The sequence below is a fragment of the Microcaecilia unicolor genome, chromosome 3 (genome assembly GCF_901765095.1).
Source record: "Microcaecilia unicolor chromosome 3, aMicUni1.1, whole genome shotgun sequence".
Classification (NCBI taxonomy): Eukaryota; Metazoa; Chordata; class Amphibia; order Gymnophiona; family Siphonopidae; genus Microcaecilia; species Microcaecilia unicolor.
Genome location: NC_044033.1, coordinates 517470087 through 517496345, shown reverse-complemented (window position 1 = coordinate 517496345; position 26259 = coordinate 517470087). Strand labels below are relative to the sequence as shown.

General features: G+C 48.2%; 1 protein-coding gene across 1 annotated transcript in view; it reads right to left on the bottom strand.

The window, feature by feature from the left end:
* GRIK2 (glutamate ionotropic receptor kainate type subunit 2) overlaps positions 1–26259 on the bottom strand; it is a 989144-nt gene that overhangs the window by 477486 nt on the left and 485399 nt on the right. Inside the window, exon 9 of the mRNA XM_030195188.1 lies at positions 17112–17225. Coding sequence (XP_030051048.1) covers positions 17112–17225 — 114 coding nt within the window. The remainder of the gene's footprint in view (positions 1–17111; positions 17226–26259) is intronic.

Genomic DNA, 26259 nt, shown 5'->3' with positions numbered 1-26259 from the left:
AATCCCTGTGGCGTGTAGCCACGGATGGGCCCGCGTGGCACCCTTGTTGAGGCTGGTGGGGGATCCTCAAGCCCCGCCAGCTGAAGAGGTCCTGCTCCGGTGCCCAGAACACTCAACAGCTAGTGGCGCTCTCTATCGGATGCTGCACCAGCTCGCCACTCTCCCACACATGCTCAGTTTTTACATATGGGCAGGAGGGAGGAGAACCAGCCTCAAAAAGGTGCCCGGACTGACCAGATGACCACCGGAGGGAATCGGGGTTGACCTCACCTTACTCCCCCAGTGGTCACCAACCCCCTCCCACCCTAAAAAAGAACTATTTAAATATTTTTTCCAGCCTCTATGCCAGCCTCAAATGTCATACCCAGCTCCATGACAGCAGTATGCAGGTCCCTGGAGCAGTTTTAGTGAGTGCAGTGCACTTCAGGCAGGCGGACCCAGGCCCATCCCCCCCTACCTGTTACACTTGTGGTGGTAAATGTGAGCCCTTGAAAACCCACCAGAAACCCACTGTACCCACATTAGGTGCCCCCCTTCACCCCTTAGGGCTATGGTAGTGGTGTACAGTTGTGGGGAGTGGGTTTTGGGGGGGGGGGTTGGGGGGCTCAGTACACAAGGTAAGGGAGCTATGCACCTGGGAGCAATTTCTGAAGTCCACTGCAGTGCCCCTTAGGGTGCCCGGTTGGTGTCCTGGCATGTCAGGGGAACCAGTGCACTACGAATACTGGCTCCTCCCACGACCAAATGGCTTGGATTTGGTCATTTCTGAGATGGGCGTCCTCGGTTTCCATTATCGCCGAAAATCGGGGACGACCATCTCTAAGGACGACCATCTCTAAGATTGACCTAAATTTCGTGATTTGGGCGTCCCCGACCATATTATCAAAATGAAAGATGGACGCCCATCTTGTTTCGATAATAGGGGTTTCCCCGCCCCTTCGACGGGACGTCCTGCGAGGACATCCTCAGGAAAACTTGGGCGCCCCTTTCGATTATGCCCCTCCAAGTGTCTTCAGATTGAACTGTCCAAGAAGACAATGGAAAAGGTGAAAGACAGGTCCGGAGTGCAGCACCCAAAGGTGGTTTCATAAACTACGCAAGCCAAAGTTAGACATTTACTACTACTACTACTACTACTACTTTACATTTCTATAGCGCTACTAGGGTTACGCAGCGCTGTACAATTTAATAAAAGAGGGCAGTCCCTGCTCAAAGGAGCTTACAATCTAAAGGACGAAATGACAAGTTGGGGTAGTCTAGGTTTCTTGAATAGTGGTTAGGTGCCAAAGGCGACACTGAAGAGATGGGCTTTGAGCAAGGATTTGAAGATGGGCAGGGATGGAGCCTGGCATATGGGCTCAGGGAGTTTATTCCAAGCATGGGGTGAGGCGAGGCAGAAAGGGCGGAGCCTGGAGTTGGCGGTGGTGGAGAAGGGTACTGAAAGGAGGGATTTGTCTTGAGAGCGGAGGTTACGGGTAGGAACGTACGGGGAGATGAGGGTAGAGAGGTAGGGAGGGGCTGCAGAACGAGTGCATTTGTAGGTTAGGAGGAGAAGCTTGAACTGTATGCGGTACCTGATCGGAAGCCAATGAAGTGACTTGAGGAGATGGGTGATATGAGCATATCGGTTCAGGCGGAAGATAAGACGTGCAGCAGAGTTCTGAATGGACTGAAGGGGGGATAGGTGGCAAAGTGGGAGGCCAGTGAGAAGTAGGTTGCAGTAGTCAAGGCGAGAGGTAATGAGAGAGTGGATGAGAGTTCGGGTGGTGTGCTCAGAGAGGAAAGGGCGAATTTTGCTAATGTTATAGAGGAAGAAGCATCCTTCAACCTAGCCAATGCTTTTTCTGTCATACTGGGAAAGTTGCTTCAGACTTTGTTTTGCCTAATTGTCTTGTTCAATAATTTATTTTAGGATGTTCCCTGAGAGTCTTATCTTTAAAAGCTTTGTCCCAACTGTATTACAATCTACAAATCACTCTCTTCCATGCTGCATGATTTTATTTTCTTTTTCAAGGCAGAATTCTTTTCCCCTCTGAAGCCAAGATCTGCTCATTTGGGAGGAATCGGCTGCCAAGCCTTTTTAAATGCCAATGCCTCGCTTCAGAGTTTAATCAATCCTGCCAGTCTTATATAACCTCTTAAACTCCCAGCACAAGGGACATTACCACAAATTATCCATTAAAAAGTTGCTGTCCTCCACTCCCTCCACTCTTTTGAAATACCACACTGCCGTTATGTCCTCAGTCAATATGACTAGCTACTATATAAACAAAATGGAGCTAGCAGTGAGGTGTTCACTGCAAATCAGAAAACTCCCACAGTTGTCAATTCCACGGTCTCCCTCGGGTTTTTCCCAACTTCCAACCCTCTACAAACACATCTCCCCCCCTCTCCATCTTCCCACTTCAAAACTCTTTCTAGACTTGAAAACAAACACTGCATCACCACAGATGCAACTTGTAACCAGGGACGACAGCAAAGGGCAAAACAATGGATTGTGACAAACCAGGGGCGTAGCCAGACTTTGACGGGAGGGGGGTCCAGAGCCCGAGGTGAGGGGGCACATTTTAGCCCCTCCCACCGGTGCCGCCGTCCCCTCTGCCCGCCGCCAACTTTCACCCCCCTTGCCACCGCCAACCCTCTCCTGCCACGTACCTTTGCTGGCGGGGGACCCCAACCCCCACCAGCCAAAGTCCTCTTCTTGGCCGTGCAGCGTTGCTGACCGCCCCCCCACTGCCACCGCAATCCTCTCGACCCCCTTCCCGCTGCCAACCTTCTCCCGTTGCGTACCTTTGCTGGCGGGGGACCCCAACCCCCACCAGCCAAAGTCCTCTTCTCAGCCATGCGGCGTTGCTGACCCCCCCCACCACCGTCGCCGCAACCCTCTCGACTCCCCTTCCCGCCGCCAACCCTCTCCCACCGCGTACCTTTGTTGGAAGGGGACTCCAACCCCAACCCCCGCCAGCCGAAGTCCTCTTCTCGTACAATGTGCAGGACGTCAGACGTACGCACAGAAACTTGATCAAATCATTCAGCGAGCAACGCCGCGCGGCCGAGAAGAGGACTTCGGCTGGCGGGGGTTGGGGTGCCCCGCCAGCAAAGGTACGCGGCGGGAGAGGGTTGGCGGCGGGAAGGGGGGTCGAGAGGGTTGCGGCAGGGGGGTCCAGGGCCAAATCTATGGGAGCCCATGCCCCCGTGGCCCCATGATAGCTACACTCCTGGTGACAACCACACAAACTCAAAGAACCATCAGCAGGTTCATGAAAGTAAGGCTGAAGGTTCTGCTCGTACCAAGTTAGTAATGAGCCTTACTCCTAAACCAGAGTATGTGAAGCTTCTTTCTGGAGTTCAGAAGATATAATCCTCTGGATTATATATATCACGCACAAATTTCTGTGCCCAACTTTGAGTGCACATCAGAGACACGTGTGCAAATAAATTGAGCTCAGAAATATCAGCAATTCGGTGTTAACAATTATTGATGTTAATTAGAAGTCTGAAAAATTTGTGGGGTCCTTTTATGGAGCTGCGGCAAAAAGGGGCCTCCACGCGTTCTGCTGCTCAGTGGGAGCAAAGAAAGGTTCCAGAGCCAGCAGCCCTTCGAAGAAGGCCAGGAACACGATCGAGTGATACCTCGGTTTTCGTCGGTTTCGGATTTCGCCGATTGTTTTCGGACAGATTATCGACGAAAACCGAGGTATCACTGTAAATAAATAAAATACAAAATCCTAAAAATGATTCAAACTAATAAGAAGATGTATTAGAAGTAAGGTTATATATGCCACAATTACCTCTGCTCTCCTAAGCACCTACAGAGGATTTGCTCGAAATAAAGAAAACCCATACGATCAATTATGGGTGGATTGACATTGCTGCAGTAGAGCGAATGCTACATACCTGTAGAAGGTATTCTCCGAGGACAGCAGGCTGATTGTTCTCACTGATGGGTGACATCCACGGCAGCCCCTCCAATCGGAAACTTCACTAGCAAAGTCCTTTGCTAGCCCTCGCGCGCCCGCGCGCACCGCGCATGCGCGGCCGTCTTCCCGCCCGAAACCGGCTCGAGCCGGCCAGTCCAGTATGTAGCAAGACAATACACTTCAAGGGAAGACACAACTCCAAAGGGGAGGCGGGCGGGTTGGTGAGAACAATCAGCCTGCTGTCCTCGGAGAATACCTTCTACAGGTATGTAGCATTCGCTTTCTCCGAGGACAAGCAGGCTGCTTGTTCTCACTGATGGGGTATCCCTAGCCCCCAGGCTCACTCAAAACAACAACATTGGTCAATTGGGCCTCGCAACGGCGAGGACATAACTGAGATTGACCTAAAAAATTTACCAACTAACTGAGAGTGTAGCCTGGAACAGAACAAACAGGGCCCTCGGGGGGTGGAGTTGGATCCTAAAGCCCAAACAGGTTCTGAAGAACTGACTGCCCGAACCGACTGTCGCGTCGGGTATCCTGCTGCAGGCAGTAATGAGATGTGAATGTGTGGACAGATGACCACGTCGCAGCTTTGCAAATTTCCTCCATGGTGGCTGACTTCAAGTGGGCTACCGACGCAGCCATGGCTCTAACATTATGAGCCGTGACATGACCCTCAAGAGCCAGCCCAGCCTGGGCGTAAGTGAAGGAAATGCAATCTGCTAGCCAATTGGATATGGTGCGTTTCCCTACAGCCACTCCCCTCTTGTTGGGATCAAAAGAAACAAACAATTGGGCGGACTGTCTGTGGGGCTGTGTCCGCTCCAGATAGAAGGCCAATGCTCTCTTGCAGTCCAATGTGTGCAGCTGACGTTCAGCAGGGCAGGAATGAGGACGGGGAAAGAATGTTGGCAAGACAATTGACTGGTTCAGATGGAACTCCGACACGACCTTTGGCAGAAACTTAGGGTGAGTGCGGAGGACTACTCTGTTGTGATGAAATTTGGTGTAAGGGGCCTGGGCTACCAGGGCCTGAAGCTCACTGACTCTACGAGCCGAGGTAACCGCCACCAAGAAAATGACCTTCCAGGTCAAGTACTTCGGATGGCAGGAATTCAGTGGCTCGAAAGGAGGTTTCATCAGCTGGGTGAGAACGACATTGAGATCCCATGACACTGTAGGAGGCTTGACAGGGGGCTTTGACAAAAGCAAACCTCTCATGAAGCGAACAACTAAAGGCTGTCCTGAGATCGGCTTACCTTCCACTTGGTAATGGTATGCACTGATTGCACTAAGGTGAACCCTTACGGAGTTGGTCTTCAGACCAGACTCAGACAAGTGCAGAAGGTATTCAAGCAGGGTCTGTGTAGGACAAGAGCGAGGATCTAGGGCCTTGCTGTCACACCAGACGGCAAACCTCCTCCAATGAAAGAAGTAACTTCTCTTAGTGGAATCTTTCCTGGAAGCAAGCAAGATGCGGGAGACACCCTCTGGCAGACCCAAAGAGGCAAAGTCTACGCCCTCAACATCCAGGCCGTGAGAGCCAGGGACTGGAGGTTGGGATGCAGAAGAGCCCCTTCGTCCTGCGTGATGAGGGTCGGAAAACACTCCAATCTCCACGGTTCTTCGGAGGATAACTCCAGAAGAAGAGGGAACCAGATCTGACGCGGCCAAAAGGGAGCAATCAGAATCATGGTGCCTCGGTCTTGCTTGAGTTTCAACAAAGTCTTCCCCACCAGAGGTATGGGAGGATAAGCATACAGCAGGCCTTCCCCCCAGTCCAGGAGGAAGGCATCCGACGCCAGTCTGCCGTGGGTCTGAAGCCTGGAACAGAACTGAGGGACCTTGTGGTTCACTTGAGATGCGAAGAGATCCACCAGGGGGGTGCCCCACGCCTGGAAGATCTGTCGCACCACACGGGAATTGAGCGACCACTCGTGAGGTTGCATAATCCTGCTCAACCTGTCGGCCAGACTGTTGTTTACGCCTGCCAGATATGTGGCTTGGAGCACCATGCCTTGACGGCGAGCCCAGAGCCACATGCTGACGGCTTCCTGACACAGGGGGCGAGATCCGGTGCCCCCCTGCTTGTTGACATAGTACATGGCAACCTGATTGTCTGTCTGAATTTGGATAATTTGGTGGGACAGCCGATCTCTGAAAGCCTTCAGAGCGTTCCAGATCGCTCGCAACTCTAGAAGATTGATCTGTAGATCGCTTTCTTGGAGGGACCACCTTCCTTGGGTGTGAAGCCCATCGACATGAGCTCCCCATCCCAGGAGAGACGCATCCGTGGTCAGCACTTTTTGTGGCTGAGGAATTTGGAAAGGACGTCCCAGAGTCAAATTGGAGCAAATCGTCCACCAATACAGGGATTCGAGAAAACTCGTGGACAGGTGGATCACGTCCTCTAGACCCCCAGCGGCCTGATACCACTGGGAGGCTAGGGTCCATTGAGCAGATCTCATGTGAAGGCGGGCCATGGGAGTCACATGAACTGTGGAGGCCATGTGGCCCAACAATCTCAACATCTGCCGAGCTGTGATCTGCTGGGACGCTCGCACCCGCGAGACGAGGGACAACAAGTTGTTGGCTCTCGCCTCTGGGAGATAGGCGCGAGCCGTCCGAGAATCCAGCAGGGCTCCGATGAATTCGAGTTTCTGCACTGGGAGAAGATGGGACTTTGGGTAATTTATCACAAACCCCAGTAGCTCCAGGAGGCGAATAGTCATCTGCATGGACTGCAGGGCTCCTGCCTCGGATGTGTTCTTCACCAGCCAATCGTCGAGATATGGGAACACGTGCACCCCCAGCCTGCGAAGCGCCGCTGCTACCACAGCTAGGCACTTTGTGAACACCCTGGGCGCAGAGGCGAGCCCAAAGGGTAGCACACAGTACTGGAAGTGGCGTGTGCCCAGCTGAAATCGCAGATACTGTCTGTGAGCTGGCAGTATCGGGATGTGTGTGTAGGCATCCTTCAAGTCCAGAGAGCATAGCCAATCGTTTTGCTGAATCATGGGGAGAAGGGTGCCCAGGGAAAGCATCCTGAACTTTTCTTTTACGAGATATTTGTTCAGGGCCCTTAGGTCTAGGATGGGACGCATCCCCCCTGTTTTCTTTTCCACAAGGAAGTACCTGGAATAGAATCCCAGCCCTTCTTGCCCGGATGGCACGGGCTCGACCGCATTGGCGCTGAGAAGGGCGGAGAGTTCCTCTGCAAGTACCTTCTTGTGTTGGAAGCTGTAAGACTGAGCTCCCGGTGGACAATTTGGAGGTTTTGAGGCCAAATTGAGTGTGTATCCCTGCCGGACTATTTGCAGAACCCACTGATCGGAGGTTATGAGAGGCCACCTTTGGTGAAAAGCTTTCAACCTCCCCCCGACTGGCAGGTCGCCCGGCACGGACACTTGGATGTCGGCTATGCTCTGCTGGAGCCAGTCAAAAGCTCGCCCCTTGCTTTTGCTGGGGAGCCGCGGGGCCTTGCTGAGGCGCACGCTGCTGACGAGAGCGAGCGCGCTGGGGCTTAGCCTGGGCCACAGGCTGTCGGGAAGGAGGATTGTACCTACGCTTGCCAGAAGTATAGGGAACAGTCTTCCTTCCCCCGAAAAATCGTCTACCTGTAGAGGTAGAAGCTGAAGGCTGCCGGCGGGCGAACTTGTCGAATGCGGTGTCCCGCTGGTGGAGAGACTCTACCACCTGTTCGACTTTTTCGCCAAAAATGTTGTCCGCACGGCAAGGCGAGTCCGCAATCCGCTGCTGGAGTCTATTCTCCATGTCGGCGGCACGCAGCCATGAGAGCCTGCGCATCACCACACCTTGAGCAGCGGCCCTGGACGCAACATCAAAAGTGTATTAACTCCTCTGGCCAGGAATTTTCTGCACGCCTTCAGCTGCCTGACCACCTCCTGAAAAGGCTTGGCTTGCTCAGGGGGAAGAGCATCAACCAAGCCCGCCAACTGCCGCACATTGTTCCGCATGTGGATGCTCGTGTAGAGCTGGTAAGACTGGATCTTGGACACGAGCATAGAGGAATGGTAGGCCTTCCTCCCAAAGGAGTCTAAGGTTCTAGCGTCTTTGCCCGGGGGGCGCCGAAGCATGTTCCCTAGAACTCTTAGCCTTCTTTAGGGCCAGATCCACAACTCCAGAATCATGAGGCAACTGCGTGCGCATCAGCTCTGGGTCCCCATGGATCCGGTACTGGGACTCGATCTTCTTGGGGATGTGGGGGTTAGTTAATGGTTTTGTCCAGTTCGCAAGCAATGTCTTCTTTAGGACATGGTGCAAGGGAACAGTGGACGCTTCCTTAGGTGGAGAAGGATAGTCCAGGAGCTCAAACATTTCAGCCCTGGGCTCGTCCTCCACAACCACCGGGAAGGGGATGGCCGTAGACATCTCCCGGACAAAGGAGGCAAAAGACAGACTCTCGGGAGGAGAAAGCTGTCTCTCAGGAGAGGGAGTGGGATCAGACGGAAGACCCTCAGACTCCTCGTCAGAGAAATATCTGGGATCTTCCTCTTCCTCCCACGAGGCCTCACCCTCGGTGTCAGACACAAGTTCACGGACCTGTGTCTGCAACCTCGCCCTGCTCGACTCTGTGGAGCCACGTCCACGATGGGGGCGTCGAGAGGTAGACTCCCTGGCCCGCATCGGCGAAGCTCCCTCCGCCGACGTAGTCGGGGAGCCTTCCTGGGAGGTGGCCGCGGTCGGCACCGCACGCGGTACCGACGTCGGGGACCTCAACCTGGGCGATGGGCCAGCCGGCGCCACGCTCGACGGTACCGGAGGCGCAAGCACCGCCGGTACCGGAGGGGTAGGGCGCAACAGCTCTCCCAGAATCTCTGGGAGAACGGCCCGGAGGCTCTCGTTTAGAGTGGCTGCAGAGAAAGGCTGAGAGGTCGATGCAGGCGTCGACGTCAGAACCTGTTCCGGGCGTGGAGGCTGTTCCGGGCTGTCCAAAGCGGAGCGCATCGACACCTCCTGAACAGAGGGTGAGCGGTCCTCTCGGTGCCGATGCCTGCTGGGTGCCGAATCCCCTCGGCGACCCAGAGCTCTCGGTGCCGACACGGGGAGGAGACCGGTGTCGATGCTTCTTCGATTTCTTCCGAAGCATGTCACCGGAGCTCCCCGGCACCGACGAGGAGGACGTCGAATCCATCCGTCGCTTCCTCGGGGCCGAGACTGAAGAAGGTCGATCTCGGGGGGGCTGTACCGCAGGAGCCCTCAGGGTAGGAGGAGACCCACCCGAGGGCTCACCGCCACCAGCAGGGGAATGGACAGCCCTCACCTGCACTCCACCCGATGCACCACCGTCCGACGACATCAGCAGACGAGGTCCTGGTACCACCGACGTCGATGCAGCTATCCGATGTCTCGGCGCCGATGCAGAGGCCCGATGCCTCGATGCACTCGATGCAGGGGCGGCCGAGGAAGATGGTCTGGACGCTGACGACGTCGATGCACTCGAAGATCCCGGTGCCGATGCCGACGAAGAGCCCGAGAACAACACGTTCCACTGGGCTAGTCTCGCTACCTGAGTCCGCCTTTGAAGCAGGGAACACAGACTACAGTTCTGAGGGCGGTGCTCGGCCCCCAGACACTGAAGACACGACGAGTGTCGATCAGTGAGCGAGATAACCCGGGCGCACTGGGTGCACTTCTTGAAGCCGCTGGAAGGCTTCGATGTCATGGGCGGAAAAATCACGCCGGCGAAATCAAAAGCCGAAATGGCGAAATTTGGAGCACCAAAAATTAGAGGGAGAAAAAATTCTCGACCGAGGCCGAAAAGAGGCCTACCCCGACGACGAAAGAAAACTTACCGGGGCAAAAAAGCTGGAAGTACGGGGAGGATTTACACGAAACCCGGCGAGGGGTTTCCGGAGCACTTCCCGACTAGGACAAAGCTTTCCCGAAGGAAAAAAACACGTTCAAACAAATTGGACGCGCGAGGTCGACTTTCCGGGGCTCGACACGGCGAAAACACGACCGTACCGAGTGCGGACAAAAGAAGACTGGCCGGCTCGAGCCGGTTTCGGGCGGGAAGACGGCCGCGCATGCGCGGTGCGCGCGGGCGCGCGAGGGCTAGCAAAGGACTTTGCTAGTGAAGTTTCCGATTGGAGGGGCTGCCGTGGACGTCACCCATCAGTGAGAACAAGCAGCCTGCTTGTCCTCGGAGAATGTCTATATATATTTTCTTATGGTGAAGCGATAAGAGAAAAATGGGTGGTGGCGGGGGACATACGTATATATCCTCGATAGGAAGATAATTTAATTATTTTGCAATGTGAGTCTTATAAAGACTAAATTAAAAATTAAAAGTAATGAAATTTGATGTCATTGAATTAATTAACAAATTAATTAGCAAAAAGGGGTAAATAAAATAAGAAGGGATTACTTGGAAGAGATGCTGAGGTTTAGTAAGGCATCCAAATTAGAGCAGAAAGAATGGTGACTTCAAAGGGTATGAAATTTATTTTTAATGTTCGGGTGGAGCAAAAGAGCACGAGAAAGTCAGGAAAATTGGCGGGCTCCAGGCTGAGAACTGACGGGCAGCAAGGACGAAAGCTAGTTAAGAGAACTGAAGCAAGAAATTTCACCCCACCCAATCCCTCCCAAAATTTAGAAGAGTGAGGGTTGGGATTGGGATTTTGGGTAATTTTGTAGTTGGGATAGCGATGTTTAGAGATAAAGGGGTAGTTTAAGTCACAGATGTGGTCATTTAAATGAGAATTTTTCCAAGCAGCTTTCATTTAAGGACAATGAATTTACTGGCTATATGGATTTTACAGTGTAATCTGCTTGTGTGCGAAACCGCCAGAAGCAGAAGTGAGGCCTTGACGTTACAAGGTGGTTTGTGGAGTATTAATACATTTGATGTGCACCGACTAGCTTTATAAAATAAGAAAAATGAAGGTTGCATTGAAATATTGATAATAACATTTTTACTTGTGTTGGTTCTGAATTTTTGATTGGTTAATAAAGCTGTGGCCAAAATGATTTCTCCAATTTATAAAGTTGTCCATCCCTGGCTGCCTTCAAATCCGGGCTAAAGGCCTACCTGTTTGATGCTGCTTTTGACTCCTGACTTGTCACTTTTATCTTATCCTTGTGTCCTTCTGTCTGTCCTTCCCTTATCCTTATTAATCCTGTCTGTTTGTCCTGATTTAGATTGTAAGCTCTTTTGAGCAAGGACTGTCTTTCTTCATGTTCAATTGTAAAGCGCTGCGTACGACTGGTAGCGCTATAGAAATGATTTATAGTAGTAGTAGTAGTAGAAGCCTGTCCTTGCAGATCAGCAACGTGGCCGCGCAGGCTTCTGTTTCTGTGAGTCTGACGTCCTGCACATACGTGCAGGACATCAGACTCACAGAAACAGAAGCCTGCGCGGCCGCGTTGCTGATCTGCAAGGGCAGGCTTCTACATGGAATGTTGCCAGTGGAATAGCAACATTCCATGTAGAATCTCAAATAGTAGCAACAGAATCTCCAATAGTAGCAACATTCCATTTAGAATCATTCCTATGTGTCCTTCTGTCTGTCCTACCTTTATCCTTATTGATCCTGTCTGTTTGTCCTGATTTAGATTGTAAGCTCTTTTGAGCAGGGACTGTCTTTCTTCATGTTCAATTGTAAAGCGCTGCGTACGACTGGTAGCGCTATAGAAATGATTTATAGTAGTAGTAGAAGCCTGTCCTTGCAGATCAGCAACGCGGCCGCGCAGGCTTCTGTTTCTGTGAGTCTGACGTCCTGCACATACGTGCAGGACATCAGACTCACAGAAACAGAAGCCTGCACGGCCGCGTTGCTGATCTGCAAGGGCAGGCTTCTACATGGAATGTTGCTAGTGGAATAGCAACATTAACATTCCATGTAGAATCTCAAATAGCAGCAACATAATCTCCAATAGTAGCAACATTCCATTTAGAATCATTCCTATGTGTCCTTCTGTCTGTCCTACCCTTATCCTGATCCTGTCTGTTTGTCCTGATTTAGATTGTAAGCTCTTTTGAGCAGGGACTGTCTTTCTTCATGTTCAATTGTAAAGCACTGCGTACGACTGGTAGCGCTACAGAAGTGATTTATAGTAGTAGTAGTATTCTTTGTTCATGTGCGAGTCAGGAATGGATGCAATGCAAGTGCCAAGATTATGACATTTTACAGGTACTGGACTCTGTTGTGAGTAAACATTGGGTCATGCAATTTTGGCCTGCGTACGTTGGCCAGGAATCCACTCTCGCTGCACAACAGCTGTAACATTGAAACTCTGTACAGCTCTAGCTGTGTTTGCTTGACTGTATAATGAATATTAATAGTTCCACTGGAATTTTTAGGATCAATCATTGCGATGTCTGGAAACAGATCTATTAAACTTAAATGTCTGTCTTGGTCCAGTGTGAATAAAAAATACCATATCTCAGTATGTTTTTAGGAGAAAACAGTACTGGAATAATGTTTTGCTTGGAAGCGAATGCTAAGTATATCTGCCCCTAGGGTCCAGTCTAATATCAATGAGTTTTAAGCATGCAGGAAAACGCTTAAATTAAACATTTCTGGAATACTTCTGCTTTACCGTGACGTGAAAATTGCCATTAATAATGTTTAATGCTCAGTTTTGCCAACTGCATGGTGGAAATGATCACACATTACTTTTGTGTTTTCATTAATAATATATAATTACAGGCAGCTTTGAAATATCTGCTTGTCACTGCTAATTTAGCTGGGATGATAATGAAAATATTTGTCACTGAAAGCATTGCCGTTTGCTTCTCCTGCATTGATCACTTATGTGCAATCCTTCCCCGTGACTAACAGAACGTTAAAGAAAAGTGTGCATTTGCTGATGATATTTTGCACCATTATCTGACTGGAATGAAGAAATGGAAATCTTTTTCTGAAGATCATCTTTCTAATTGAAAAAAGTACGTTTCCCTATCTGTTGGAGAACGTCATATGAAAGAATACTTTTCATGCAAAATGTGACTGCATGAAAGGAATGCTGAAGGTTTGGAATGTATAGCTTTTATTGAAGTGAAAATGGAAATCAGGATGTGTTCGTTTTGTATAAGATCACGCCCATGATACTACCTAACCAGCAGGTAGAGTTACTATTAGTGCATTGCTATATTAGTGTGTGCTAATGTTCTTAACGCATGTTATACCCCCGAAGGATCCCATTGTATACAAAAAGACCTACCTGCTTATTCTCGAAGGAGAAGGGCGGCCATCTTCCGACACAAATCGGGAGATGGCCGGCCTTCTCCTAAGGTCGGCCAAATCGGCATAATCGAAAGCCGGTTTTGGCCGGCTTCAACTGCTTTCCGTCGCAGGGCCGGCCAAAGTTCAAGGGGGCATGTCGGCAGTGTACCGAAGGCGGGAAGGGGGCGTGGTTAAGATATGGCTGTCCTCGGCCGAGAATGGAAAAAAGAAGGGCGGCTCTGATGAGCATTTGGCCGACTTTACTTGGTCCCTTTTTTTTCATGACCAAGCCTTGAAAAGTTGCTCAAACTGACCAGATGACCACCGGAGGGAATCAGGGATCACCTCCCCTTACTCCCCCAGTGGTCACCAACCCCCTCCCACCCTAAAAAAAATTTAAAAAAAACATTTTTTTGCCAGCCTCTATGCCAGCCTCAAATGTCATACCCAGCTGCATCACAGCACTATGCAGGTCCCTGGAGCAGTTTTCAGTGGGTACTGCAGTGCATTTCATGCAGGCGGACCCAGGCCCATCCCCCTACCTGTTACACTTGTGCTGGTAAATGGGAGCCCTCCACAACCCACCCCAAACCCACATCTAGGTGCCTCCGTTACCCTTTAAGGGCTATGGTAGTGGTGTAGAGTTGTGGGGAGTGGGTTTTGGGTGGCTCAGCACACAAGGTAAGGGAGCTATGCACCTGGGAACAATTTGTGAAGTCCACTGCAGTGCCCCCTAGGGTGCCCGGTTGGTGTCCTATGGTAGTCTGGATGCATGAAACTGGCGCACGCTGGGCCATTTTTTTTAACCACAGCTGGGAAAAAGGGCTTTTTGTAATGGGGCTGAAAATGGCCTTGCGCTAAAATTAAAAGTAGCGCACAGCTATTTACTGCCTGAGCCCTTACTGCCACCATTTTACCTAGCAGTAAGGGCTCATGCGCTACTCATGCAGTAATTATGCAGCCAATTAACGCTGGGAATGTCCCACATAGAAGAAAAAATAAAAATAATTTCTACTGAGGGAAACGGTGCGCACCAACTTTGAAGTTACCTCCAGGTGCCTGCGCTACCCTGGCGGTAGTGTAGATTTGGCGGTGCGCACTACCTGTGCGTTAGCCCTATTGCTGCTTAGTAAAAGGTCCCTTAGTGCAGCTACATTACTTCACGCTAATTGATCAATGGAGGATTAGCCCGTGAGTCCTTAGCGCCTACAAAATAAGTGGTGGTAAGGGCTCACGCACTACTTTTTGTTAATGGTCGCGCGCTAATGGCAGCATTAGCCGGCCATTTTCCGGCTGCGGCCATCTTTTGCCACAGCTTTGTAAAAGGGCCTAGTGCAGGGGTTCCCAAACTTTTTCAGTTTGCGGCACCCCCCCCCCCCGGTCCCATGAGTCTCCATACCCCCCTGGCCACATGGGTCTCCCTTTCCCTGCAGCCCACTTCTTTCACACTAGCACACCGCTAACTTCCTTCCTGCAGGTCCAGGATTGCTGCTGCTTCCTTCTCCTTCCCCTGCCGCTGCTGCAATGCTTGCAGCTTATATTTTCGGGCCGTCCGTGATTCACACAGGCACTCCGGGGTCTTCACAGTTTGCTGCATCCGGCCCTCTCTGATGCAACTTCCTGTTGCGAGGGCCAGCCATGGCAGAGGGCAGTCCCCACAATGCCTGTGTGAATTGTGGACGGCCCAAAAAGGTAAGCTGCCAGCACTGCAGCAGCGGGGGAAGAAGTAGGAAGCGGCAGACGCCCGACCTGCGGGAGAATGTAGGGAGCGATGTGCTGTGGCACCCCTGAGAGTTCGTTGTGGCACACCAGGGTGCTGCGGCACACAGTTGGGGAACTGGGTTTCATTGCCCCAGGTACAAATAAGTACCTGTATATACCACGTAAACCGCTTTGAATGTAGTTGCAAAAACCACAGAAAGGTGGTATATCAAGTCCCATTTCCCTTTCCCTATTTGAGATTCTACATGGAATTTTGCTACTATTGGAGATTCTAGATGGAATGTTGCTACTATTGAGATTCTGTTGCCACTATTTCAGATTCTACATGGAATGTTGATGTTGCTATTCCACTAGCAACATTCCATGTAGAAGCCTGCCCTTGCAGATCAACTACGCAGCCGCACAGGCTTCTGTTTCTTTGAGTCTGACGTCCTGCATGGCCGCATTACCGCTTCTACATGGAATGTTGCTAGTGGAGGAGTAGCCTACTGGTTAGTGCAGTGGACTTTATGACTTCTCATAAATGGAAAACTCTCGACCTCTTTCTGTCATCAGCTGTCTAATTGTATTGCCTAATGTTTGATCTCAGCTTAATGTATAACATTGTCTTGTATAGTATAAGTTTTTTTTTTTCTTTTGTTTGCTGTATTTTTGAAAACGCAATAAAAAATATTTTTTTAAAAATCCAGGCATATTTTATAACAACCTGCCTAACTTAATTGGCTTAACAAGCTGCCAGCACTTAAGAAGCAATAATGAACACTAATTGGCAATGATGGAATTTATATGCATAACTCGCTAAGTGGATTCTGTAATGAACTGCACCTAAATTCAAATGCGCGCAGTTCAAAGGGGGCATGACTATGAGCGTAGAAATGGACATTCTGTACGCGTTCCCAAATGTACACGTGTATTTATAGAATATGGCCCAGTGCGTGCAAATCTACGTGCCGGGATTTATGCCACATTTTCGTTGGTGTAAATGGACGCACTTAGTTTTAAGCGCTGGGATAACAACTAAGCGTATTCTATATACCATGCCCATAGGCGCCAACTCTGTGGGTGCTGTGGGTGCTCGAGCACCCCCGATATTTTGCCGTCCGTCAGTCATCCGAAGTTCCGGTTCCAACGTCCCCAGCCTGACCTGCCCTCCCTCTTCTCCCTCAACAGCCCTCCTTGCTTTGCTGCCGCCCAGCCAGCGCTTAAAACTCATTTTACCTGACTGAAGTCGTGACTGCAAAAGAAGCAGAACAGAGCAGGCTCGCCTTCAGCCTTCCCCTTCTCTCTCAACGTCCCGCCCTTACGGAAACAGGAAATGAGGGCGGGACGCTGACCTGAAGAAAGAGGTTTTGGCCTTTGAAAGCTAATTGAAAAATGTATTTAGTCCAATAAAAATGATATCATAGTTTCCATTTTTTGTTTTATTTGTATTTGTTAACCTATAGTATAGTGATTGAAATATGTCAGTTTTTGAAATTTGCATCTCTTTATATTTGCACAGTACAGGGGGACTGAGGGGTGGGACTGTTCAGGGAAGACGTCCTGGTGCAGGTTGCAGGCAGCCTATGAGTGGCGCTGCCACTGCCCAGGTGAAGACTGCAGCAGACAAGATTTTAAGGTGGGGGGGGGGGGGGGTGAGAGAACGCACTGCCTGTAAAAAAAAAATTCAGCACCCCCGATCATTTTGAAAAGTTGGCTCCTATGACCGTGCCTGAATCTAGGCATCGCTTATAGAATACGTTAAGGCAGATTTTTTTAGGCTCTTTATATAGAATCTGACCCTATACTTCCCTTTCACATCTTTTTGGGAGAAGGGGAGTTACTTGACTTGGATTTCTGATCTACTCTCTCAGTTAAGGGTTGTTTTTTTATTGAATGCCATTTATTCTGAGCATAGATTGGTTTAGCATTAAAATCACGCGTGCCTACTTTCCCTAAAGGCAGAGAAGAAGCACTTCCACTACCAACACTACGAACTAATTTTGCCTAGACTAGTAATAAACTTACACTAGGAGAGACCAGTAATTAATGCCTAGGACTAAATTATTAACCAACTGAGATGACACTAAAATTCATGTCGAGGAGACTAAGGAAGTAACTACAGTAAAAATCTATGGCTTAATTGGTGCTGCTGCTCATCCTTTTGCACTAATTGCTAAATAACTGGAAAAATACATCGCATGCTCTTCGTTACTATTGCAGTTAGCAAAAGGTTTTCTATCATTTGCTCGTGCATCTGTGTTTTAGGAAAAGGCATCCAGCTACAATTACTCACCAGAACCGTGGTTACGACCAGCGATCGGTTGGAGAGAGAATCTGTGATGTTTGCTGGCTTTCCTTTCTGATTCTCCGTCATGTTGAGACCACTGGCTGGATCCCACGTTCCAATCTATGGAGGAGAATAAACGCTTTGTAAATTGTTTGCTGTCTCTATCAGTGTACCTGAGCACAGTATAAAAAAACCCTTATCCACACTCTTACCACCCCTTGCTTACATTATTGAAAATTGCTTCTCACAGGTCTCCCGCTAAGCCATCTCTCTCCGCTTCAATCTGTTCAAAATCCTGCTGCACGACTTATATTCCACCAGTGACGCTATGCTCATATTAGTCTTCTCAAGTCACTTCATTGACTCCCTATCCGTTTCCGCATACAGTTCAAACTCCTCTTATTGACTTACAAGTGCATTCACTCTGCAGCTCCTCAGTACATCACCACTCATATTTCTCCCTACACTCCTCCCAGGGAACTCCGTTCACTGGGTCAATCTCTCTTATCCCCACCCTTCTCCTGCACCGCTAACTCTAGACTCCATTCCTTTTATCTTGCTGCACCATATGCCTGGAATAGACTTCCTGAGCCGGTTCGTCAAGCTCCATCTCTGGCCGTCTTCAAATCTAAGCTAAAAGTCCACCTTTTTGATGCTGCTTTTAACTCCTAACCCTTATTCACTTGTTCAGTACCCATGTATGCTTTATCATTCATAAGTACATAAGTACATAAGTAATGCCATACTGGGAAAAGACCAAGGGTCCATCGAGCCCAGCATCCTGTCCACGACAGCGGCCAATCCAGGCCAAGGGCACCTGGCAAGCTTCCCAAACGTACAAACATTCTATACATGTTATTCCTGGAATTTTGGATTTTTCCAAGTCCGTTTAGTAGCGGTTTATGGACTTGTCCTTTAGGAATCCGTCCAACCCCTTTTTAAACTCTGCTAAGCTAACCGCCTTAGAAATTCCCTCATTAGTGCTGTTTGACTGTCTTGATTAGATTATAAGCTCTTTAGAGCAGGGACTGTTCAAGTGTACAGCGCTGCGTTTGTCTAGTAGGGCTATAGAAATGATGTTAGTAGTAAAAAGGGAGAGGGCAAGAATGATTGTACTCTCAAAGCCGGGACTTCTATCGCTTCTTATTAACCTCTACTGGCTATCGTGATTTTACAGCTTACTGTACTTATTTCGAGTATAATTCACAAAGCACGGCTGGCAAGGTCTGACATTAAGGGGCAAAATGATAACACAGAATTACTAGAGTTTAACAGGCTCCTAAATATTCTATGCAGAACTTAATTCTTCAACATAAAGCACATCTAAGAATAACTTAATAGAGGGATGAACATTTTTTTTTTATGGTTCCTAACTTTTCCTGGAAATGAATTTGCCCCTTTAACTCAGTCTGGGAAGACTAAAGAATTGGAAAAAGGCTGCAAAATATTGGGGGAAACATTTAGATGGAGGAAAATGCAAAGCAAGAACAGTAAGCAGGAAAAAACTTCCACGACAACCAAACCGAACCAACAAGAGTAGAGGCTGACCAACAGACAAGTCCAACTCAGGAGATAGTGCTTGAAAGGTGCTTTATTGGTTGCTTGAATACAGGACCCAACATGGTCTGTGTTTCGGAGTAACAAAACGGCTTCCTCAGGGGTCACAAATGGTGTTCTTAAATGACATATAAATGTGTCATATATATATCCTATTTAATAAAACTCACCTTCAACTTTCTGAAGACACTGACGTCAGTGAAGCCAAGCCACTGACGTCACTTCCTTCAAGACGGGTTTGAAGGGTTCGTGGTGGTGAAGCCACCGAAATCGCCAAGTCTCGGGGCCCCGCCCTCGCGTCAAACGTGATGACGTCGAGGGAGGAGCAATGGCATACGGTGCGTTCAGGAGGTGCGGAGCAATGGCGTCAGAACAACGAAGGGGTCGGTAGGTAGGTAGGGAGGGAGGGAGAAGGGGGGGTGTTGGGGAGGAAAACCTTGCTAGCGCCCGTTTCATTTGCTCCAGAAATGGGCCTCTTACTAGTCCTATATAATAATTCTCACCTCCAACAGGATGTGCCTGGGACCGTGCCTGCCGAAAGTGGTCTGCTAGGCAGGCACACACTGAGGTCAGTGACAGACAATTTGGCAAAGCAAAACAATCTGAGTGCTGGCCATTAGGACACAGGGTTGATAGGAGAGTTTTAAAAGACTGAAGGAACCGCAAGTGTTAAATGGGGGGAGGGGGGAGTTCTGAACAACTGAAAGACATGAACATTTGGGAAAGGAAAACAATGTGAATGCTGGCCATTAGGACAACAATGTGAATGCTGGCCATTAGGACACAGGGTAGATAGGAGAGTTTTAAAAGACTGAAGGAAACAAAAGTGTTAAACTGGAGAAGGGGGGGGGGGGGGGAGTTATGAACGACTGAAAGACATGCAAATTTGGGACAGGAAAACAATCTCAATGCTGGCCATTAGCACACAGGGTACATAGGAGAGTTTTAAAAGACTGAAGGAACCAAAAGTGTTCGGGGGGGGGGGGGGGGGGCAAGTTCTGAATGAATGAAAGAAATGACAATTTACGAGAGGAACACAATCTGAATGCCGGCCATTTGGACACAGGGTAGATAGGACACTTAAAAAAAAAAATGAAGGACGTGAAAGTGTTACATCTTGGGGGACGGGTGAGGAGGAAAGCGGTGGGTTATCCGGATACTGGGCGTTAGGGCCACGGGGGTACAGAGACTTTTGAAAGCCTTAAGGAACCCAAAGTGTGGGGAGGAGGAGGAAAAGGAGGGGAGGGAACAGGGTGAGGGGCATTAGGAACAGGGGAGGGGGCCCTGCCACACACTCTCATTCTCACACACACACTGTCACACAGACAGTCTCACTCTATCACACACCTGCACATTCACTCTGGCTCTCTCTCTCTCAAACATACACACTCCCAGGAAAACATTGCTAGCGCCCGTTTCATTCGTTCCAGAAACGGGCCTTTTTTTACTAGTATACTATATTTGAATAAACAAACAAATATAAATGAAAATATGCAGCTTAAATTGAAACTAAAAAATATTAAAAACAGATATGTTGTTTTGAAAATATAATGTGCGTAAAAAGTAACCTTTGAAATATAAAATTCAAAAAACATGAATAAAGCAATAAAAATATACATATATAAAATATATACATTAGTGAAAAATATATATCGGTGGACTCATAAGAAACAACTAAGTGTATTGTGGCATATATCTGGACACCTATCGTGAAAGATGAAATACGGTAATAGGTTTATAAGAAGGTGATAGTACAGGAAATATGTTTTTTAATGATGCTCTTTACGTTTTTTTATGATGGTCTTTAGGTTTCTTTATGATGCTCTTCAAGTTTTTTCCACTGTTTTCTAGTCCGCACTGGAACATTGGTCGGTGGAAGTTGTCATCCATTTTCAATCTGGTGTCTTCTCGTTTTATACCTCAAAAATTGTCATATGATGTACTAGGTTTTCTTCCTTCTATGACTCTTCCTCTTTCATTGCTTCTTACATTGTACTCAATCCACAGCATGTCCATATTTCATGTACTATCACCTTCTTATAAACCCATTACCATGTTTCATTTATCTTTCACGATAGGTTTTCAGATATATGCCACAATACACTTAGTTGTTTCTTATGCGTCCACTGATATATTTTTTCACAAATGTATATTTTTTATATATGTATATTATTCCATATATGTATATTGTTTATTGCTTTATTAATGTTTTTTGAATTTTATATTTCAAAGGTTACTTTTTACTTACATTATATTTTTGAAACAACATATTTGCTTTTAATATTTTTAGGTTAAATTTTAAGCTGTGTATTTTCATTTATATGTGTTTGTTTATTCAAATATTGTATGTTTTTATATATTATTATATGAATGACATATTTATAAATGTCATTTAAGAACACCATTTGTGACCCCTGAGGCAGCTGTTTTGTTACTCCGAAACACGGACTGTGTTGGGTCCTGGATTCAAGCAACCAATAAAGCACCTTTCAAGCACTACCTCCTGAGTTGGACTTGTCTATTGGTCAACCTCTACTCTTGTTGGTTCGAAAATGCAAAGCAAACAGATGAAACGGCACAGCACAATGCAACTGAGTGTGATTTTTTGATTCAGATGTTTTTATTAACTGTTTCTCATTCCCTTTCTTATTGAACTAGCGCTCAAGATAGCTTATGATTAATTTCATTCCACACTGAACGTTATCTGTTGACAGTCCTCAAAAAGAAGAACTCATGTTGATTTTTAAGCACATAAGAACATAAGGATTGTCATACTGGGTCAAACCAATGGTCCATCTAGCCCAGTATACTGCTTCCAACAGTGGCCAATCCAGGTCACAAGTACCTGGCATAATCCCAAGAAGCAGAAAGATTCAATGCTACCAATCCCAGAGACAAGCAGTGACACAGTGATGTAGTAACACAGTAAATGACAGTAGATAAATACCTGCATGGTCCATTCAGTCTGCCCAGCATATGCACACTTAACCTTCAGCTGCCCTTGCTATTTTCAGGGTCCAGACCTCAAAAGTCTGCAGAACACTAGCTTTAATTTTGAACTACTGGAGTTGCTGTCAAAGCCCACTCCAGCCCAACCAGAGCTATCTAGCCATGACTGGGACACAGCCCAGAGAAGTCTGGCCAAATCTAGCTTTAATTCTCAACTACTGGATTTGTTGCTTAAGCACAGCTGAGCTGTCTTGATTCAATTTCTTTCAAACAGGAATCCTTTGTGCTTATCCCAAGGCATTCTTGAATCCTGTTACCCTTTTTGTCTCCACCACCTTCTGGAGAGGGCATTCCAGGCATCCACCACCCTCTCTGTGAGAAAGTACTTCCTAACATTACTCCTAAGTCAGCTTCCCTGTAACCTCAATTCATGTCCTCTGGTTCTACCACATACCCTTATTTGGAAAAGGTCGGTTTTCATATTAATACCATTCAAATATTTAAATATCTATTTCATCTCATTGTCACCCCTATCCTCCCTTTCCTCTAAGATACCATATTCAGGTCCTCAAGTCTCTTCTCATAGGTCTTTTGGCGCAAAGACTATGTAACATCATGAGAATTTTAACAGCAGTTTAAACTGTTTCAAATTCTTTATGCAGTGCAGAGTTTATTCAGTCCATTAAGTTAGTGCATCCACTGCTGGCAGCTCTGATAGCCAATAGGAAGAAGCCGCCTACATTTTATCTCAGCTCTCATCTCTAGGCTTCTATCCACTCGGCAGATAGACAGCTTGGAGCCAGCTTCAGTTGTGGCTTTTCAGTGAATCTGTTGTTTTTTTCCTGTTCCTACACCTGTCAGGAAGTCACATGTTCACACTAGAAGCTTCCAGAGAGAGAGAGAGAGTAGAAGCCTCTGGAAATTTAAGGAAGGGTAGAAGGGTTAATGAAAATTTGGGGAAGAGTCTAGTGCCAGCAGAGACCTCCGCCCTTATGTGTTACAAGCTCCCTGCTTGCCCACCAAATTTGTCTTGTGTTCCATCTCTCGCCTTTCACCCATACCAAGAAGAAGATCCTGCCTGTCCAGCCCGATGCAGTAATCTGAAAGCAGAATTAGCCTGCCATACGCCCGTGGGTTAGGGTTACCATATTTTGCCCTCTGAAAAAGAGGACACATGTCATGCCCCTGTCCCGCCCACACCACGCCCCTTTTGAATCCTCGCCCTGCCCTTTCACGCTCTCACCCCGCCCCCTGTCACATATTTCCCTTCCCCCCCGGGTCACATATTCCCCTCCCCTGTCAACTCCCCTCCCCCAGGTCACATATTCCCCTCCCCTGCCCCCCGTCACCTCCCCTCCCCTTACTTACTATCTACTGCCCTGGTGGTCTAGTGACCTCTTCGGGGCAGGAAAGAGCCCCATCTTTCCTGCCTGGAGCACTGCCCGTGCCCTGCATCCTGTTGCCGTGACGGTCTCGAGATTCAAAATGGCCACCGAGAGTTGAAGTCTCGCGAGGCCGCTTCAATTCTCGGCTGCAAATTTGAATCCCGAGACCGTCACACAGCAACAGGATGCACTAGACCACCAGGGCAGTAGATAGTAAGGAAGGGCAGGGGAGGCTAGGATAGGTCCGCCGCCCGCCCACCCGTTTGTCCAGAAATCCGGACAAATGGGCAGACTGGCAAAACTCGCCCGGACGCCTAGACATATCCTCAAAAAGAGGACATGTCCGGGTAAATCCGGACGTATGGTAACCCTACCATGGGTTGGCACTAATTGGCATTTGCTAAAGGAGCAAAGATTCAAAGACCAAAGGACAAGTAACAGACCCAAAATCTGATTTATAGCTTGTTTTAGTGGGAAGGTATGTGGACCCTTTCCACCCCTATGTAGTCCAAGGAAGAAGGAGAGAGGATTCATTCAGGATACCAATTTTGTCTTCCAGGCATCCTGATATTTCACCCATGTCAGGCAGGAGGAGAAAATAATTATTTACCATCTGATAGTTTCATCACTGCAGAGCCACAGTGTCTATCATCTAGCCACCAAGAAACCTGTAAGTGTTTACCAAATAATTAAATTTTAATCACAGATAACGTCTGCTTAAGTGTACCAGTAAGTGAACTGTACAAAGCCAAGCCAAACCTTCACCAAATCAGGGTGTGGTTTGAGTAACAACAAGGAGAATAATGAGAAGTTGTTTGTAATTTTTGTGCTTGATTGGAAGCGAAGGGAAAGCTATTGTAAATAGTTGACCATCTGTATTGAAATGGTTGAAGCTGTACTCTCGCCAACTGAAGGACAGTAAAGGTTCTGGTTTTCAGCAAAAGAGCAGGTGTGTTCTACGTCATTGTGAGAATGTGAGAAAGTCTGGTGCAGAACTTGCTCGGCCTCCTAGGTATATCCTAGGTCCCAACAAATAAATAATAGTGTGCACCCCTGCTGTCCACCTATCCTGGGCATAATCAAGGCAGCTGCCTAGACCAACTCAACCAAGGGGTTACACCTATATCATTTTTGTCACTTTTCTCTGAACCGCTTCAAATCTTTTTATGTCCTTAGCAAATTATGACCTCCAAATCTGAACACAATACTCCAAGTGGGTCCTCACAAATGGCTTGTACAGGGGCATCAACACTTCCTTTCTTCTGCTGGTTATACCTCTCTCTATGCAGCCCAACATCCTTCTGACTATGGTCACCGCCTTGTCACAATGTTTTGCCACCTTGATATCCTTGGACACTATCCCCCCAAGGTCTTTCTCCTGAGCTGTGCTTATTAGTCTCTTTCCTCCAACCTCATAAGAACATAAGAGAAGCCATACTGGGTCAGACCAATGGTCCATCTAGCCCAGTATCCTGTTTCCATCATCCCTTTGCAGGATGATCAATATTGCTTCCTCTTTTCCCCAGGTTCCCTGCATTTCAGTCACTTTAATATTGTTATTCACATAAAGCACTACTCATCCACCCCTTCGGTCTTCCCTTTCCTTTCTAAAAAAGATTATACTACTTAACTTATAGCCCGGTATTGTGGCGCCCATACATGGGTTCATTGAACCATGTCTCTATGATATCAACAATATGCAAGTCTGCCTCAAACCTCAAGGCTTACAAATCCTGAACCTTTTTTACTTAGACTGTGAGCATTGTAAAGAGTATGTAGGCAGCTCTGGGGAACAGAAAGAAAAGAGGAGAGCAAGAAACTACAACTCCCCGCATGCATCAGGGGAACCCTGGGCTAAGCAAGAATACCCCCGTTACAGGCAGGCATTCCCCAGGAAAGAACTAGAAATAAGGAACTACAACTCCCAGCATGCCCAAAGGGAACTTGGGGATAAGAGAAACTATGTGCATTCCCAGGAGTCACCAGAGGAGGGCCGCAGGGGAAGGAGTAAGGCTGATTCTCCAACCTGGTGGAAGAGGTGGTGGAACAAGTGGGTGGAGAAAGAAGGGACTCCAAAGAACTTTAATGAAGAAAAGGGTGAGCAGCTGGGAGAGGGGCGGGGTGAAGAGAATATGGATTGGGCTCCTGAGGAGAGAGAGGCAGAGAGTGAGCCTTGCCCTATGGAGTTGACTGAACCGGAGAGCGCCCTGGAAGAGCCGATGGACTTTTCAGCTCTGGCTCAGCGAAAGCCAAGGAAGTAGCGGGGCCAAGCCGGGTCAAGCGGGAGGAGGTCAGGTAGGAGTGTGACTGACCAAGAGGGTGGGACCCTAGGCTTTGAGCCCGCGCAGAGCCATTGTGTTTTTGAAAGCTTGGCTAGAACTGAACTGTGTTTTGAAAGCCTGGCTAAACTGAGCTGTGTTTTGAAAGCTTGGCTAGAACTGAACTGTGTTTTGAAAGCCTGGCTAGAACTGAACTGTGTTTTGGAAAGCTTGGCTAGAACTGAACTGTGTTTTGAAAGCCTGGCTAAACTGAGCTGTGTTTTGAAAGCCTGGCTAGAACTGAACTGTGTTTTGGAAAGCTTGGCTAGAACTGAACTGTGTTTTGAAAGCCTGGCTAAACTGAGCTGTGTTTTGAAAGCCTGGCTAGAACTGAACTGTGTTTTGGAAAGCTTGGCTAGAACTGAACTGTGTTTTGAAAGCCTGGCTAAACTGAGCAGTGGGGTAAAGCTTGGCTAAAAGTGAACTGTGTTTTGGAAAACCCCGCTACACTGAACAGGGTATTTTTCTTTTTTTTATTATTATTTGCTGCTACTCTCCCCCAGGAGGGAGGGAGAGGAAGCAGCTGTGGAAGCCTGGACTGGGAAACTAACCGGCTTGAGAAAGGTGAACGATAACTGTGCTTTGTTTTGTGTTTTGGTGCCACAACTGAGGGAAGGAGGGAAGCCCCTCCTATGCAATAAAAAGCTTCATTGTTCTGAGAAAAAAAAAGGAGCAGTACTGGAGGGTGTTCTTCAGGTTGTGGAGAGCTGCAAACGCTGAGAAAAGGGGGATCCACTTTACAATTGGTGTCAGGAGTGGGTTCGCTTCGCGGACCTGTCGCTCGAGGAGGCCAAAGCCAGCAGGACAGAAAAGCCCGACGGAGGGGCCAACGCTGAGAAAGGCGCAGACCCGTCTGGGGTTCCGGTAAGCGGGGCCTAGATTGGGGGAAATAAAGGGATCCTAGTAAAGGGGAAACATAAGTAGTGAAGCCGCACTTGGAGGTGT